The sequence below is a fragment of the Bactrocera oleae genome, chromosome 2 (genome assembly GCF_042242935.1).
Source record: "Bactrocera oleae isolate idBacOlea1 chromosome 2, idBacOlea1, whole genome shotgun sequence".
In the NCBI taxonomy this organism is placed as follows: domain Eukaryota; kingdom Metazoa; phylum Arthropoda; class Insecta; order Diptera; family Tephritidae; genus Bactrocera; species Bactrocera oleae.
The window spans coordinates 88,343,702-88,362,567 of NC_091536.1; the positions used below are offsets into that span (position 1 = coordinate 88,343,702).

The window sequence follows — 18,866 nt, forward strand, 5'->3', positions numbered from 1 at the left end:
TTTTCATAAATCGAAACCAGTGTAAATGCAGTTTTTGTTGTTTTAAATCATACTGTACTTTTAAAATAATGTATGGAAATGTTACTTCCGTTTACGTAAACCCGTTTAGCACCCAAGGACCGTTCCCACGTTGTTCGAATTCAGTATGAGGCGGTCGAATTAGTTGAACCACGATCACAACTTCACTTCTCTCTTTCAATTTCGAGCTTCAATATACTTATTTTATATTGTAAAAACCTGTCAAATGATTTTCCAATATTTGTAATAAATTGTAGTACTTACGAAACCTCTTTCATGCAGTACGTCTTGACCCTCAGATCACGATCACACGCTTCAATTTTGCAGCGCAAAAACAACACTTCTAAAATCTTTGTTTAATAATAAAGCTTAAAAATGATTTTATTCCATCCATAAAGATGTTAACCAACATAACATATTTGTTTTCCATACATATTTATAATAGTAAATATCAGATCAGATCAGATAATCGCTCACACAGTGATTTTAAAGAAATGACTTCGAACGCCAGTCCGAAAATTCAGAAGTTGTTGCTGTCTCATCATCACTTTCATTCTCGTCAGAGCTGTGAGTTTCGGATTTGTGGTCTTTATTTACGCTAAGCACACCCTTGCGCGCCTCCAAATTCATATATCTAGACCAATGCTTCATTTGATCATTGATCTCATCCAAGTCACGATCGAATGCTGATTCCATTTGCTCACCAGCAATAATTGCAACAGATACAGAGGATGCTTCACGAATTTCACGCTGAAAACGTTCCCACTCATCCGTTTGTGGGTCCTTATATTCTGCATTACGTATTTTCGCATCCTTTACGGGATCATCAAAGAACTTCTCGGGCAACAAAGTGTCTACATTATTGGCGGATGCAGATTTTTCCGTGAAGTTAGGCGCTGCTTTTGTTACAATTTGTTGTATGCTTTTCGAACTCTTTTGCACTGCAATCGCCCCTTTCGGCGTCTCCACTACTTTTGTGGATGATTTTGGTGTTTGTGGTGTCGGTGTGGACAACTTCGTAGTCGCTTCCGGTATAACACCTTTAAAAGTCGATTTTATTTGCTTTGCAATCGTTATGCGTTCCTTGTGCAGCTTGGAGTTCGCATGCACCTTCCATAATGTGGCCGATTTTACAGTGACTTTGCAAATAATGCACTCAATTTGTCCATTCGAATTTGTCTTCGCCAATTTTGAATCGACTTTATGCTCCGTTTCAGCTACTTTCGTTCTTGCCGACAATCTTAGGCGATTTTCCTGATGCCGTCCCATTTTCTGAAAATTTTTACGCACGCAGTTAGTATTTGGAGAGAGAGAGAGGGAGAATATTTTATTTTAACTAAATTTTAAAGCTTTCGAAAAACGATCAAAAAAGATGTACATAACTAGAAAATCCACATCGCTGCGTACACATTTAAGTGGCGCTTGCCATCACCAAACATTATTATTGCATGTGGGTATATTACTCGTTCCAATCGCGGTTTGCTCCCTGACAACTGCGACACAATACAGTATTTCAATGTCGCTTCAAATCCACAATAATTACTACGCAATCACAGTCGAACGGAAAAAAAAGAACAACGTAAAACGCACTACAAGTAGAATCAGCGAGCGCAACGTGGCGTGACGCAACAATAATTTTACTTCACCACTTCAAGTGTGAACGTAGAGTCGGAGGCGCGTAAGTGCGACCCGCAAACAATACAAATGAATTTATTTATCAAAACACGTACATATTTATTACGTATAAAGTCATATGTTCGCAGAAATAGAATAATAATAAAATTATTTATAAACAAATACATTCATACATGTGTAGAAGTGTATGCACTATGTCATAACAATGGCGTTAATTTTTCTATTTTGAACAAATTTGTGCAATTCTCCAAAAATAACCAAACACTTGAAACACTCAAAGCGCTCGTGTCCGCAAATGGCACCGTTCATCATATTTGCATCACAATATTTCGATACGTAAACTAGAAATAAGCAAGGTGACGCCAAATTAATGCGGAGCATATTTGTTGTACATATTTACATATGTATGTATGTATATTGTAAAATGTGTATTATATACACAATCAATATTATTTTGAATAGTTGCATACAGGTTGGTTGCACAAATGGTTGGTCTCACCAAGAAATAGCACTACTAGCTTTTTTTCTCAAGTTGGTACAGCTGTCGTGAGAACACATGCAAAGTTACAAGTCATTCTGTCAATTAATTATTAGTTTACAAGCCATTTGTAGTTGACGTGTCAAGAGAATTTTTTTAATATGGAAATAATTTAATATCGCGCAGTGATTAGATTTTTTGTTTTGAAAGATTTAAAAGCAAAGCAAATTTATGAACAATTGTTAGATGTGTATAAGGAGTCCTCGCCTTCAAAACTCACCGTTGAATTTTGGGCTGTTGAATTTAAACGTGATTGTAGTAGATTTAAATACGATACACGTGATGGACGACCAAAAAGCGCAACCACACTAGAAATGATTGAGCAAGTTCATAATATTGTTAGTGAAGTTTCAAGTTGGACTAAGCGTGAAATTGCTAATACCATAGGCATCTCAGGCGAACGAGTACTTCATATTTTACATGGAGAAGACATATGAAAAAGCTGTTTGGAAAGTTAGTGCCGCACACGTTAAAAATTCTACAAAAACTGGACCGCAAACAAATTTCTCAGCATAATTTGGAGCGTTTTGAGCAGAATAAAGCCCATTTCTTGCATCATTTTATAACTTTGAAAAATTGAAACAAGAACGTATACAGTGGACTGAAGCTGGTTGTTCAGCTCCAAAGCAGTTGAAGTCACAACGATCAGCAAAAAAGGTTATGGCAGCAGTTTTTTGGGATACAAAAAGGAATTTTGTTGATTGATTATCGGCAAAGAGGTAAAACAATCAACTCTGAATATTATTGCAGCCGTTTGGATCACTTGGATGAAAGAATTGGTGATAATAGACCTGGTTTGCAGACCAAAATGTGTTAACAATAGCAAAATTCAACGAATTGGTGGAACATTCACCGTATTCACCAGAATTGGCTCCCAGCGACTACTACATCTACAGAAAGCTGAAACAATTCCGTCGTGGAAAGCGTTTTTCGTCGAATGAAGAAGCTATTACAGCCGTAGGCGGGCACTTTGCAGAGCTTCCGGAAAGTGATTATAGGGATGGCATAAAAATGAATTGAAGGATCAATGGAATAAGTGTATTGAAGGTAAGGGAGATTATATTGAATAAAAAAAATTTCGTACCAAAACAGATTATTTCATTTTGAACACACAAACTTTTCAACCAACCTGTATATAATTTAATATGTAGTAAGTCTATAAAATTTATTCACGGAACCGTACCTCTATGGTTTTTTTTTTTAAATAGTTCCTTTGAATATACAGCCGCAGTATGGAACTTTAGCGAATGTTTTTAACAAAAAGGAGATTGGAAGTCAGATCGAATGACCTTGAATAATCCTTTATATAATTATAATCTAAACACTTTAAGAATAAAATCCCACTTCTTGAGACCTTATGCAGACGAACCCTTATTTGCGAACACTCTCAAATCTCTGCTCCTTAGATTAACCTATTATAGATGACTTAGAGGATAACACTTCAACAACACGCAAACATAAATCTGAATTCGCTGCCTGCTTATTATTCTGTAAACCGCATTTCGAGAAAATGTGTTTAAATTTTTAGGTGCCAATAACACAAAGTTAAAGTTTATTTTAAATACGTTTAGATCTCCTGAAATCGTTGGTATATGCCGGATTTCGAATTTCCAAATAAGCATTAGATTTTTTGAAATTCACAAGTGGATATAATTCCTTAAACGGAGATTATTACATTTTCAAAATTTCAGTAGAGCTTTCGCCATATGCGAATTTTAAAAATAATATTTTGAGAAATTTAACACATCAACGTAGCTTAACTTTTAATATTTACCATTAAAAACTTGCAGATGTATTTATACTTATATAGTTTTCAAGAAAACTTTAAGGAATCACCTTCCTCCTTAAATCGATTTCAATTATTTACTTTTTCTTAGAAATATCTAACTAATAAATTCAAGTTGTTCGGTCAATAGTTCACAGATATTTCAAAAAATATTAAGAACGATGAAGACCGCCACTTAACGTGACTTTATCGGATATAGTAACTATAAAAAATTGATGAAAACTTAACTAAAAAACTTAAACTATTACATTCTATGCAAGATGCAAAACGTTGTGAGCACATAAGCAAAATTAAAACAAAACTTTAGTTAAACGAGTCTTGTGTAATAATTTAAATAAACGGCAATATGGAAATTTTCATGCCGACTCCTGCTAACCTGGAATGTGGCGATTGGAATTGCAACCAGCACAATCCAACAGCTGTTGCAGCAATTCAACAGCTGTATTGCCAAGCACTTACCAACGTCCACCCCACACCCGCCGAACTAGGGGAGAGTGAATTGCAATTCGCTTTCACATGCAAACTGCTATTGCCAAGGGCAAAGCTAAGCTTCTACAAGTATGTGCGTGCCAAATGTAATTAACGTAAATTCACATGACATCACACACAAACAGCTGTGCGAACTTTAAACAAAACAACAGCAACAAGAAATAATGCCAACACGTTTGACAAAAACCGAGTTAAGGTCAGAGGCGGTCAATTAATTAATATACCAATATATGGAGAGATACTGATAAGATTAATACGTTAATATCCGCTGCCATTGATAATACATATTTATATAGATAATAATGCTTCATTTCAATTATTTTTGAAGCTTTTTTCAACCAATTATGTAATTTTAAGGTAAAATTCGATTGCTTTAGATAAGTTAATTTAATTTCGCCAACTGAGAAAGCTCAGGATCGAACAATTTGTGATTAAATTACAGAAATGTATCACATAGTCAGAACAGCTTAAACTATTTTTTTTTTGCAATTATTTTTAAGATTATTTGTCATACATAAAAGTATAGACTCTTTCAATTTTAATACCCTGAGCAGGGTTTATTAGGTTTGCCATTGTAACACCCAGCGGGAAACGTATGGGACCCTATAAAATATATATGTACATAATATTTTTATATATATGATCAGCGTGACGAGCTAAGTTAATTTAGCCATGTCCGTCTGTCTGTACATACGCGAACTAAACGAATATATGTCACTTCTACAAGAAACTGCTCATTTGTCGGAACCGTCGATATCAGACCACTATATAGATCAAGGTAGATAACTTTTAAACGCAAACAAAAAAAATCTTAGTAGGATGAAACCTATGGGAAAGATAAAAATAACAAAAATTATTCGAGGTCGGGAAGGGGAAGGGTTTATCTCCATTTCCGGCAAAACTACTGGCCGCCCAAAAAAAAGTTATACAAGTATAGCAAAGTAGTAGGTAATAATAAGGTATACTCTACTCACATAACCGCAAAATGTATGAGAAAAAAATCTCTAAGTTTTTTGAAATTTTTATTTTTATATTGTACAAAAAAAATTTCTTTTGCGAAATTTGGTGTAAACTTAAAATCGTATGTCTTAAATACACTATAAATTTTTTATTTAAAATATTAGGGAGGAAACTTTGTTTTAAATCAAAAAAACATCCTAATTTCCAAGCACGTCAAAAATTATTTTTTTTTTAAGTCAGTAGGTTTTAAATTTGCTAAAATCTCTACTTTCTAATGGTATAAAAAATATATATATTGTCTCAGAAAATGCAAAAATTTCATCTACCTATTATTTCGCAGTAGATGTAAAAAAAATCAGGATTGAATCGTTTAGTGGCGTCTTGTTTGCATTATCTTAGAGAGATATTTTATAGCATATGAAAGTAGATATAAAGCCTACTAAGTTAAGAAAAATCTAATATTTTAACGCAACAATTTTTTATTGAAAATTAAGTTTTTTTTTCAAAATTAAGTCAAAATAAGAGCAAAAATAAATATTTTATATAAAAAAAAAAAATGTATTTGGGACAAGAACAGAAGGTAAGTTTACACAAAATTTCCTAAATGAAAATATTTTTTGTAAAAGATACAAATCGCAATAATTTTGTTTTTTTAATCAATGCATTACATTTATTTTTTTTATTGTATAGCAAATTTTATTTTATTTCATATAGTTAATTAATTTTAAAAATTATGCACCGTAAATGACCTCCATGCTCTGCCACGCATATGCGACACCTAATTAGAAAATGTTTCATTGCGGCCTGAAGGGTTGAAGTCGGGATTCCAGGCGAATAGGCAAATTAAGAGTGTTTAACCGGCTTGTTATTTGAACTTTGTACGGAAACTGGTTTAAGTTGACATGAATTAACCGTTGTAATGACCGTTTGCGAACTCCAAGCTGCGCTGATAAGTTGCGAGCCGAAACTCTTGGATTTTCCTGAATTGACGATGCGGCTGTTGATTGTTTCTTGAACACGGATCTCCATGGTACGGTCTTCTTGCGATACTCGCAGATTCGGCAAATATGTTTACTAACCTCATAATGATAGATCTACTCGGGGGAGTGTCTTTAAAATTCCGTCTGAATTCCCTTTGGGCGGAAATGACGGACTGCAAAGCATGGTACCGTTGCACTATCCAAACCTTCCTTAGGGTATCCCAAGCATTCATTTAAAAAAAAATTAAATAAATACCTGCCAAAAAAAATTAGTCGATTACTCATACAGAAAAAGTTATTACGGTTTGTTTATGTAGCACGATTCGTGCGCCACCCCGTAAAAATATAAAACCCAAAATCTGGGTTATTTGAATTTTTCACATAATTTTTGAGGTTACCCTTAGATCAACCTCGAGTTTTTCCTTTAATGTTTGTAATTTTATCTTTCGTTTCGAATGGTTTTCAACCTACTATGAATTTCTTACACTTTTTCACCATTTTCAAAGATGGTCTAGAAGCATCTACACACATAGCTGCCATACAAACTGAACGATCGAAATCAAGTTCTTGTATGAAAAATTATTTATTTGGGCTAAACTTGATAAATATACTTGAAGAAATAACCTAACAATAATAAATTTTTTTATCGATTTTATTATTGCAGAAAGAAAATCGACGCGAAAGAGCCATGAACACACCGATGTTGGGGCGACCAGAGTTATTTTTTTCAAGCGCGGCCGAAAACCAGCCAGCGCAGAAAGGAATTCGACGCAAGAGAGTTATGGAGACCCCAGTTTTAAAAATGTTTTTCTAAACTTGATAGGGAAAAATATATGGAGAAAAAGTGTCATCAATTTGGGTGAAATATTGGCACTAAAAAATGTTTTATTTTTATGTTTTTACATTGCAATTTTTTTCGCCAGAAAAGAATCTTTGGACATTGCTTAGGAACTTCTAGCGAAAGTTTTCTGAGAAAATTAAGCAAAACGGAAGTGGAGCGTATTCGGAAGAATCGCCTCAATTTGTGAAAGGTATTCTAGCTTCGGTGCAACTGAAGTAAAGTTTTAATAATATGTATAAATTGCGGTCCCATGCTCCTCATTAGCAAAGAAGAAAAAGATATGTGCAAATTTCACATACATTTGAACAGTTAAATATAATAGTTTGTTGCATCTAAATAGCCGTGGGTGCCAGTTTTATGAAATGTAATGCTTCCATTGTGTACAGTTTAACAAGCAAAAGGTCAGAGTTCACACAATGCATCTGATTATATTACTCATATATTAAATATTACAAAACGACAAAAAAAAATGTAAATTCACCCATCGCAAATATAGGTACACTCGCATATTCACTTCTAGTCTATACATGTATATGTACATTTCGCACAATACAAAGAAATACTCTTAAAAGCTTTCGGCTATATACACACCTAAATATGTATTTGCACAGATCTACTTATGAGTATTTGTATAATTCATAAAACGGCATACGACGACGCAGGTAAATGACCCATCAACTGAATAATACTACACTTGTTTTGGCCCAAATTGACACGAGAGGCGTAAACCAAGCAAAGCCGATGAACTGACAACCGCAAACGAAGGGGCAGCCACTTGTGCTGCCAACGGCAGACATATGAACAAATAATACTTATATTATATGTGTGAAAATGCACAAAATGTAGTCACAAAGTTAATGAAATTTCAGCATTTACTCGTCATCAAAGATTTGCTTCAAAACAAATGGCCATAGCTACTTGGCCGAAAGTGGTATTCGCAGCCTCAATCAAGGGTTGTGAACAATGGCGTCATCGCCGTTCCCACGTCAACCGGGTCTACGTATTATATTCGCCCAACAACGGTCAACTTGGCAACATTCCCAAAGATTATTTGGAAACCGTTTTCTGGTGTTAAAACAACAACCTGTTGCGTCATCGACGAAGAAAGCACATTTCAATTACAGGATTACGGTATAAGTATTGAAATTAATAAATAAAAATAAATTTATTTTTGAAGAAATTTGAGACCAATAATCTAAGTTGTTTAAGCTTTCTATTAATAATATTATATAAATATGAGCTACCCTTCAGATTTCAAACCATTTTAATTTCGCCAGAAAGTGCATTAATTTATGTGTAAATGGTGAGTTGCATATTTTCCGTGTTAATTAGCATAACAAACGTAAGATTACGGTTAAGGTTTAAAATACTGGTATTGATCCCGATATCGTCTACATATACATATGTACAAATATTCTTATTGACTGCAGCGACGTTGCATTTTTAATTTCAATAGCTTCAACGGTGTCATTGGCACTTCCGAATTAACACTCACCACCGTTAATAAAAAATCGAATATAACTAAAATTAAAAACATCTCTGATTCTTAAGAATATTTGCTATACACTGTATTTTAGTTCGACACTGAGTTAATCCTTGCTTTTGGTCATATATGTTTTTGTTTGTGGTTTCTTTTGAATACACAGCAGAACCATCTCCACATTTAGTGTAATTTAAAATATCTTTTTTGTAAATGATGTTAGAATTAAGCAAACATTATTTTAACCTCACAATTATTTTTTTATGAGCATTAGTTATCAGTTACCAAACTCAATATATATATATATATATATAATATTAATAGAATTATTGCGTTGCATCGCTACTCTAACAGACTCATGGAAAGGCAAAAAAAACTTAACTTTTTTAATATAACAGCAAAGAAATTATTGCAATATATATTTTTGTATACACCTAATTCCATTTTTACACGGTGATTGGTACGGGAAAAAAAACGTGTAAAAAAAGGCGTTGATCGTATGCAAAAATCCTTATCTTTAAAACCTATTAAAATTAGTGGAAAAACAAGAATTATGTGAAACAGCTGTTCTTCAATTTTTAAGGTAAGAAAATTAAAAAAAAAAGCTATACCCTTCAGAAATAGTTCCTTAGAAGAACTTGAATCGGATCGTTCAGTTTGAACGGCAGCTATGTACATATATGCTATAGTGACCCGATCCGAACAATTTCTTCGGAGATTGCATTATTGCTCAAGATAATGATTTAAGACAAATTTCGTGACGATAACTAATCAAATGCAAAAGTTTTTCATACAAGCACTTGGTTCCGATTGTTTAGTTAGTATGGCAGGCATATGCTATGGTAGTCCGCTATCAGCTGTTCCAAAAAATCAGGAGCTTCTTTGTGAGAAAACGATGGGTGTAACGTTTCAGATCGCTATCTCAAAAACGGAGGGACCAAATCGTATATATGGTATACAGACAGGACAAACAGATATGGTCAAATCGACTCAGCTCATCATGCTGATCGTTTTATAGGGTCTCCGACGTTTCCTTTTGGGTGTTACTAACTTCGTGGCAATCTTAATATACCCTGTTCAGATATAAAAATTAAAATGATAATCCTTAATACAGGAACATAAATTTAATTGCTGTCATCATCTATTACTCGCATCGCTATGAAACAAAAATATAATTCCCCTAAATGTGTGCTATTTAAACTTGTTTGTATCAACAAAAAATTCTGATAAGAACATATTTCGCAAAAATTAATCTGACAATTAAAATTTAAGACCAAAAAATTTTCAATCGTGCTAAATAGAATAAAATCGTGTAAAAAATGTAAAAATAAACAAAATTATATTTTAAGCCGTTTAAAAAAGAATTTGGTGTATTACTCTTCATTCAAAGAACCTGGGGAAAAAACGGCGTTCTTATTAACTGTAGAAGTGATGGATACTATAATAAACAAAAGCAATATTAGGTATGTCACACCATGGTACAAAATTTACAATTGATATTTAGTAAAATGTAACGAGGTCAAATGTGAAAAAAACTAAAATAATATATTTAGAATTCTTCAATTTTTTCCGGTCATAGAAACATCACAAATTAATAATATCAAAAACAAGCCATGGTGGTAACGCACATACGTGGACATGTCTGATGCGTTTGGGTACTTACCTAGATTTTGAAAATTTTTTGTTTATAAATTTAGGCGATGTAAACCTAGAAATTTATAAAATTAATTATTTAAATTATTCCACTCAGAAATATATAGTGTCTTACCTTCAAAATTGTATATTAATATAGCACAATTTGGTAATTCCACAATATAACTGTAACCCTGAAATAAAGTAAATATACTACAATGAGTTATTAATATGTAATATAAAGCTAAAAATCTACTAAAAAAAATACCATGTGACTGCAATTATACTTAAATCCCGTTCTATTTCGGCACCCCGATACTAATACTCATGAAGCATATGGTGGAATTGCAAGCTTGATTCTATGCATATTTCTTTAATTTAAATTAAATCAATACAAATAGTATCAAATGACACCAAAATTATTATATGCACATATTTAATAATATACAATTCGGGCCTTTACCCCTTTAATATGTACGGCTTTGAAATAATAAAATTGCATTTAAAGAATCCCAGTTACAGAGCACCAAGCAACGCCAAACAGAAATATTCGATTTTGCAATTAGCAACAACAAATCCAATCTTATCAAGATATCATTAAAACCACTTACACTGTTTCCCGATATTTAAAAGCCACCTAATATTTCTGACTTTTTCGGGTAATATGTCGATTTGATGGGTTTTAAATGTTTTTTATAAAGATTCTATTTAATTATTTCTGGCACAGCAAACAGCAGCAGCTAAATAAATTCACCACTCACAAAATGATAGGGTTGCTTCAATTTCCCCAGTGTGAAATGTCGATTAATCGCTGCAATCGATAACAAATAAGGAAGGAAATTGAAACCAAATTACTCAATAATAATTTAAAATTATATATATTCTTTTTTGTAATAATTACAGTAGTTTTCAGTCAATTTGCCACTGTGATGTTAGGGGCTGTTTCTTGCTAATTTTGTGTTGCTAATTTTGGGTTGCTAAAACCGAAAATAAAAGCAAGAACGTAGGATTTTTTGTGTTGTTGTCAAGGGGTATATAATATAAGTTATAAAATATAAGTTTTATTAGCTTTATTATATTTATTTCGCTGGAAATAATGGTGTAGATGTAATTGATACAAGTTTGTACAGAACTAATATAATATAAAATTTCAAAGAGGACTTCTATAAATATTTGCAGAAATAAAAGTTGAAGTGATATATCATTTTTATCTGTCACTTTTGATGTATAAAATATTATTATTATTATTCACAACAACGCTTTTTACAATACATGGTCTCGTTAAAAAAGTTCAGGAACTGAAGACTGAGGCAAATATATCTCTATACTTTTTTTAATCCTTGGGACCTCCTCTTTCCGTCGGAGCCATCAAATCGCGGCGCCAAAAGAATCGTACTTTTTCCTTTTTGTATATTGTTAAAGAACGCAAAACACGGGATAACGATTTGAGATAGTTACTGGTTACTAATGACATTGAATAAAAAAAACTAACTGAATACCATATTTAATAAAAATTATACATCAAGCTTATAAATTTGATTAACGAGTTATACGTCAAAATTTTTTTTAGTGTTATTTGATAAAATATTTTAATTTTTAAATTAAAAACATAAAAAAATTCCTAATGCGAATGGTTCATATAACCTTATTAATTTTTGAGCTACAACTATCGATATTTTCCATTGTGAATCTATTACAAAATTTATCTGTGATTGTCAAAAAATATTGTCGTTTGGAAAATTTGTAATTGCAAAATTTCTGTTCGCTCGTTCCTCGGTTTGGAATATACATATGTCTATTATAAATACGAGTTTTTCAAAAGAAAGTCGGAAATTTTAAAGAAAGTGTAATAATCCATCGTCAGCTAATAAAAAATGTCAAATCTAGGCAAAAGATTGGAAACCTTGCCAGATGTAAGTACAGCTTCCATTCTAAAAGCGCCATCTCTGCCATTAATTAATAGTAACGGTTGTATTTTTCCTTTATCCATTTTAGAGTGGCGACCTGGATGAGTTAATCGAAGACACGAGTTTATTAATAGCATCTGTATACAATATGTTGGATCAGACTCAATGTACACCACAACGGACGGCACCATCACTAGGGCGTAGGTCTCATAACAATAGCAGTAGCAGTGGACAGCATGATGGGACAAGTTCTAATTCTAGCTCCCCGAAATCGCCTAAAACACCGCGTTTAAATTTATCCGGTAGACCAATATTGTCCACACCATCAAGTAGAGAAATCGACCGGGAAGTCAATCGAAGTAAATAAAGACTAACTGACAGATCCTTTTGTGAATTTGTTTAAGCCATTTTTCACATATTTAGTAGATCGATTTTGTGAGATGTTGGAGCACAATTTACGCACTGTGGCTTCGGAGCAAGAACAACACGGTAGTAGACGTTTGGAATTAATGTCATCAACTACTCCACGCAATGGTAGAACTAACAAACAACTTAAAACAAATTAACAGTTTATTGTTTTACAGTAATTGAGAGACCTCAACCGGTACGAAGAAATCGAATACGCGCCTCAACACCTGAGGAAGTAATCGATTTAAGTGATTCAATGAATATGCCACAACCAACCAGACTTATATATCCATTAGATGTAAACGACGATGTTATAATAGTGACACCAAGTGTTGAAGAAGTAGTTGATCTTTGCACTCCAAATTTCCGTCTAAATAATGAACGCTCAAGAAACAGTAATTCATACAGAAGAACCATCAATAACATTGAAAATAATTCCAGAAACGGTAATGCAACACGACAACGTTTGACCGCATCACGTCGCCTGGGTTCTGCAAGCGGTCATAGAGCCTCATCACGTCGTTCACTTTCTTCAACATCTTCAGCAGCACGTATACAAAACGAAGGCAGTTCCACTGGTAGTTCGTCTGGTAGTTCCATTTCAACAACAACATCAACAACAAACATAGAAATGTCAAACAAAGACAAAATTAATGCCTGGTCGCCTGGTGCGCAAGCGGAAAATACCGAGACTGGTGTGGGAAGCGAAAATGGGCGTGTGCCTTTTATGTGTGCTGTATGCATGGACAGTTGTGTCAATAATCAACCCACATCAACTAAGTGTGGTCATGTTTTCTGTGCCAAATGCATACGTGAAGCTTTACGTTTGACACGCAAGTGTCCCATGTGTAACACCAAGATCACTCCAAGCATGCTATTCCGTATATATATTTAAATCATAATCAAAGCCAGTTGCTTCGGCACTTTTACCAGCTATAATGGGCTTAAACTCCACACAAATTATTATTAAATTATTAAAACAAAAAACATTATATCATAATCATTCAAATAATAATTTTTTTTTTATCATTTATTTGCTCAGAATTTAAGTTTGTTATGTGTCATGCAACGATAATAGTAAAATTTAAGTTAGGACATATGTTATTATTTCAAAACTTTTATATATTTTACTCAAACTTACGTACAAACATATTTATAGATTTAAAAAAATTCTGTGTTTTATCTAAAAAAGTAAGATGCGATTTTTTGTTTGCTATTTTCATATCGAAAAAGATTACATCAACGCCATGATTAGCCATGACGTAGTGGAAAACTTATTTGCAGCTACTTTTTTGTACTTATCAGAGGTGTTGTTTTGAGCACTTTTTTGCTTTGAAACAACTTATTGAATAAATTGCACATATCTGTAGGGAACTCATAAATCTTTTACGGTGTATTAATTGCTAAAACTATCTAAAATTTAGTTTGCGCCAAATCATTTTGCATATAAGGAATATATACGCAAGAGGCGCCAAAATATTAGTTTGAAAATATTAATTCAAAAAGTAGTGCGTCCGTTATTAGAATAGCAGTTGAGTCACTTCCTACCAATGCAACATTTAATTCATTGCTTGATTAATTTTTGAAGTTAACCGAAAGATAGAAACGTTTTCCATACAAGAGCTTAATTGTGATTGTACAGTTTGTATGGCAGCTATATGCTATAGTGTTCCGATATCTGCGGTTCCGACAATTAAGCAACTTGTTGGGGAATCATGGACGTATGCAAATCGTATCTTTCGCATATATGCAGGCAGACGGACTTGGCTAAATCGGCTCAGTTCGTCTTGATCATTTACATATATACATGTTTTACAGGATCTTCGAGATTCCTTCTGGGTGTAACAAAGTGGCACATTTAATAAACCCTGTTGAGTATATCATACGGGTTTCATAGCGAATTCGGTTAGTAAAATAATTACATTTGTATAAAAAAATATTTTTTTTTTGAAAACCAAATACAAAAGTGAAAAAAAATTAAATTTCTTGAAAAGCCTATGCGATCCATACTTAATACCAGCTATTCCAATGATAGTCGAGTTTACGCAACTGTAACGGATTGAGATTTATACTAGCAAAGGATTACATGCTCCTTCGTTGTTGTCTTCAAAATTATTTGCAGAATTTTTTTTTTGTACCTTCAACAGCAACAACAAAAATATTCAGGTTGTTTTTGAGTTATCCTCATTATTATTAGAGATATCCAGGACGAACGAGCGGACAGAGAGACATCGTAAAATTTTGATATTTTTGAACATTATAAAAACCGTTACGTGCAACATTTAGAAGTTATATTATATTTAGTTAAGTAAATTAAGTTTAATTACGTTATATAATTTAAATAAATTTACGCAAAAATAAAATTTAGCAAACAAAAATTAATCAAATAAAAACAATAAAATGTGATAAATAGCATAAAAAATTAATAAATATTAAAGGCTGATTTTTGTATTCTCTTGTCGTGTTTCATTTCGGGTGATCAATTGTAAACTGTAATGCTTCGACAAGTTTACAACATGTAAACGCACACTTCTATATATAAGTTTGAATAACAACATTTTTATACTTTTTGTAAAATCAGTTTTTTATATACTTTTTGTAAAACGAGCTTTTTATATATTTTTTTTAATAAAAAATAGTTTATTTTTCTTAAATACCCTCAATAACTTATGTTACTGAGTGTGTAAAGTCTACAAAATTAGCTAAGTACTAAGCGAAATTGAAAATATAAATATTGTAAATACTAAAAAAGCGAAAAAGTGCAGGCGCTAATGCCATGAAGCTTTCCTCCCAAATTCGTACCAATGTAAAACCTTTAGTTGCGCGCCGATCCGCTTCGATCTTTGATGCGCTTAATCCCAGTTTGACTAATCTGGAATTGTTGGCACTGCAGAAAGCGTGGAGAATTCTAGAACCAAAATTGCGAACACTCTCCACCGATATACTTATGGAGTAAGTGAAGTCAGTATTTCTACTAAATATTTATTGGCATTATTCACTGCTTTAACAGCCTCTACTCGGAGCATTACGAGATTATGGAAAAGTTTCGCGATGAAAGGGGCAGATTATGTAATTATGAATTGATAAATCACTCAATTTGGTTGCTACGACTTTACGGCTCGATTATAAATAATAAAGTAGATCAATTTAAAACGAAAAAAATACTGGAACCCTTGATAGAGAAGCTGAAGAAGTATTCCATGAATGTCGATTCCGTAAATGTGTGTGCCATTTTTTATTTAAATTATAATTTAATTATTCATCACACATACATGTGTTGGTTTACTCTTTGCAGCTTCAGTTGGACTGTACAACAAAATTTATATTCGCTGAACTAAGGAATGCCTTATCGCCCACGACGATGGAGGCCTTCAATAAGCTCAACAAAACTATAATCAAATATGTTCATATAAAACTTAGCTAACATATTATATATATACATATATATATTATATATAAATTCGTAAAAAAAGTTGGGAATGACGTGCTTAAACCGGCTTTTATGGACGAATAAGTGCAGAGGCTAAGTTGTTGAAAACGAAACTCAACGATTGGCTAAAACACCGAGAGTGGTGAATCGAACACACCGTTTATGCCAGTTGCCATATATTATATCACATCGATGAAATATCCATATATTGCCTTGTTTTGAAATAAACTGCCTCAAACAAAAGAAGAGAGGCGAGTAAAAACGAATAGCGCCAGAAAAAGATTGATATCGTGAATTCTATACATATTAAGCTATATAGGATATACATACATACATACAATGTGTAAATTAAAAAAACAACTAACAAAATTCAGAAAATAAATTCAACAGTAATAACATAAATTAAATGCTACAGTTTTTTAAGTATCGAGTTTCTTATGTTCGAATGATTAAAAGTCGAATGTTGAAGATCAATAATGGCAAAGTACAGCACAGGATTAAGATACGAACTGTCAAACTTACTCTTAATTCATCCGTGACGTCACGAACTACAAAAACAAAAATAGTAACAGGGTGATATCAGATTATATATTATTTATATTTATATTATTTATATTTTAATTAAATTGAAAAATATTAAAAAATTATTATATGGAAAACTTTTTCTCTAACAAGATATCTTTACGAAATTCGGTCTGGGTTATTGTCTAAGACAGTGCTAAAATATTGTTCAGATCGGACCATTACAGCAAGTAGTTGCCATACTGACCGATCGGAATCAGTATAGTGCGAAACACATGTGAAGGGCATTACACATAGTTTCGTTGCAACTATTTTTCTCGCTTGCAGATATATACTTTCACCACACTGTATTCTAATAATATACAACTTTCTTTTGATTTCTGTTAAATAAGTTGTCATAATAAATCAAAAATTACAAAAATATATATTTTTAACGTCTGTATGCTGGCACAACAATATCATCATTAAAATATACATTTATATGAAGAAATACTAAAATATGGGTAAATTTAAGAGAAATTAGCTTCAGCGCATGTCTAAGCCACATATGTACCTCTAGGTTCCTATATTGAAACAACTGAGAATAAAACACCGCCGGTGTTTCCAAGAGCCTTGGAACCCTACGAAATCAGACCCGTGGCAGATGAGTTGGGGCTGACAAGTACAGAGAGAAAATCACTACAGAATGGTTGGACTATAATTAAACAAAAGCAACGCCGAGCAGCGCTCAATATCTATGTAAAGTATGTACATATATATGCATTAGAGCCCTAGGCCAGAAGCATAAAATCAATGACTAATCATTGAGGTGAGCGGCTTTTCTGGTTTTTTTTTTTGGTTTTTCAGTTTCTTCGCCGAACATGAAGATCTTTATGAAATATTTCGCTTTAACGATGTATTGGACATTGAGTTCGCCAGTCAACATCAAAAGGATGTTCTCGCCGTTTTCCAAATGATCATCGAACAGTTGGATAATTCACGCTTCGTCAAGACTATGATGAAAGAGCTAGCTCTTAGACATAGAGCTGCCTCTGTCAGCGGTACAATGTGGCAGGTAAGTGCGGGTGATGTTAAGTTAGTTTTGTGTGATGCGTCGGTTGGCGTTTAAAATTCACTGAAGAGGTAAAAAAAATTGAGTTTTCGTACTGAATAATAGCTGCAGACAGATGGTTCACTTCTTTCGCGGATGGAAAGAGAGCTAAAAGCTATGTAAGCATCCTTAATTTACAGCGATTGAAACATTCGATGCTCATGGATAGAGAGGCCAGTTTAGGATGAGTTCAAAATTATTCTATGATAACTGGTAACACATCTTTATACCCGGAACAGGATATATTAAGTTGTTCGCCATGTTCGTCGGCTTGTCCATCTATATATTCAAATATCTTAGCTTTTGAGATATCGTTCTAAAATTTTGTATATATCCTTTTCTCCCTAAGAAGTTGCTCATTTATCGGAACCGCCGATATCACATTATCATAGTATATCGGAGATACAAACTGCACGCTCCAAATTCACATAAATATATTTGTATACCCTTCTATGCATTTTAGAGTTTGAAACAGCCTTAAAGCAGGCCTTTGTTTTTTTTTTTTCTAGCTGTATACAAATGAAGTAAAACTTTACTTTTTGAAGACCCTGAATGATGCCCTTTCACCAACATTTGTTCACGCCTTAGATACATTAATTAATTATATCTGCGATTTTAATGAATTCAATGAGTCCAAGGATGACCAGAGTCAACAACAAGATCTGGACAAAGAATGATTGATAAATTTAAATTTGAGATGTAAATTCATGCATATTTGTATGTGTGTAAATATATTTTTAAGACTTTTTTAAGAAAATATATATCTTTTAAGTGATGCATATAATTCTCTACTCTACTATAACTTCAAAATTGGCAACACTTCTTTGCATTTAAACTCGATTTATTTTAATATTTGCAACTCAGAAAAAATCATCTAAGAGCTAAATAAATATATTTAAAAACAAATAAACATTATTATATCTGAAATGCTTAAAAATCATTGAAGTAACTACCCGAAAGCATAAAAGGTGTAGTAGCGACTTATTGTGGTTGCTGCAAAACGAATCACCAGTGAAGATTCTAATGTTACGTATACGCCCCGGTAGCCGCAAATTGAGTGTGAAATATAATCTATACTTAATATTATAAATGCGAAAGTCCGTTTGTTTGTTAAGCTTTCACGCAAAAACTACTTAACAGATCATCATGA

At 32.9% G+C, this 18,866-nt stretch overlaps 3 protein-coding genes across 6 annotated transcripts; 2 read left to right on the forward strand and 1 right to left on the reverse strand.

The window, feature by feature from the left end:
* Positions 1 to 369: 369 nt before the first annotated feature.
* Positions 370 to 11,133, reverse strand: LOC138855655 (zinc finger protein 830). 3 transcript variants are annotated; one of them, XM_070105957.1, is made up of 4 exons: positions 10,971 to 11,133; positions 10,496 to 10,553; positions 10,391 to 10,435; positions 370 to 1,290 (listed from the first exon to the last, which is right to left on the reverse strand). In XM_070105957.1, exon 4 carries the CDS (start codon positions 1,285 to 1,287, stop codon positions 505 to 507), a length of 783 nt encoding a protein of 260 aa, XP_069962058.1. In that variant the 5' UTR covers positions 1,288 to 1,290; positions 10,391 to 10,435; positions 10,496 to 10,553; positions 10,971 to 11,133; the 3' UTR covers positions 370 to 504. The 3 variants fall into 3 exon arrangements, with proteins under 3 accessions (XP_069962058.1, XP_069962059.1, XP_069962060.1); XM_070105958.1 differs by having other exon boundaries at positions 10,496 to 10,572; XM_070105959.1 differs by lacking the exon at positions 10,971 to 11,133 and adding an exon at positions 10,628 to 10,838.
* A 926-nt stretch (positions 11,134 to 12,059) lies between these two features.
* Positions 12,060 to 14,056, forward strand: LOC106620941 (uncharacterized). Of its 2 annotated transcripts, none has more exons than XM_014239615.3 (4): positions 12,060 to 12,272; positions 12,355 to 12,625; positions 12,693 to 12,800; positions 12,851 to 14,056. In XM_014239615.3, exons 1-4 carry the CDS (start codon positions 12,234 to 12,236, stop codon positions 13,567 to 13,569), a joined length of 1,137 nt encoding a protein of 378 aa, XP_014095090.2. In that variant the 5' UTR covers positions 12,060 to 12,233; the 3' UTR covers positions 13,570 to 14,056. The 2 variants fall into 2 exon arrangements, with proteins under 2 accessions (XP_014095090.2, XP_014095089.2); XM_014239614.3 differs by having other exon boundaries at positions 12,062 to 12,272; positions 12,690 to 12,800.
* A 2,943-nt stretch (positions 14,057 to 16,999) lies between these two features.
* On the forward strand, positions 17,000 to 18,500 carry LOC106620949 (uncharacterized). Its single transcript, XM_014239625.3, has 4 exons — positions 17,000 to 17,129; positions 17,186 to 17,369; positions 17,473 to 17,680; positions 18,226 to 18,500. The coding sequence occupies exons 1-4, from the start codon at positions 17,126 to 17,128 to the stop codon at positions 18,391 to 18,393; spliced, it is 564 nt and encodes a 187-aa protein (XP_014095100.2). The 5' UTR covers positions 17,000 to 17,125; the 3' UTR covers positions 18,394 to 18,500.
* Positions 18,501 to 18,866: the final 366 nt, after the last annotated feature.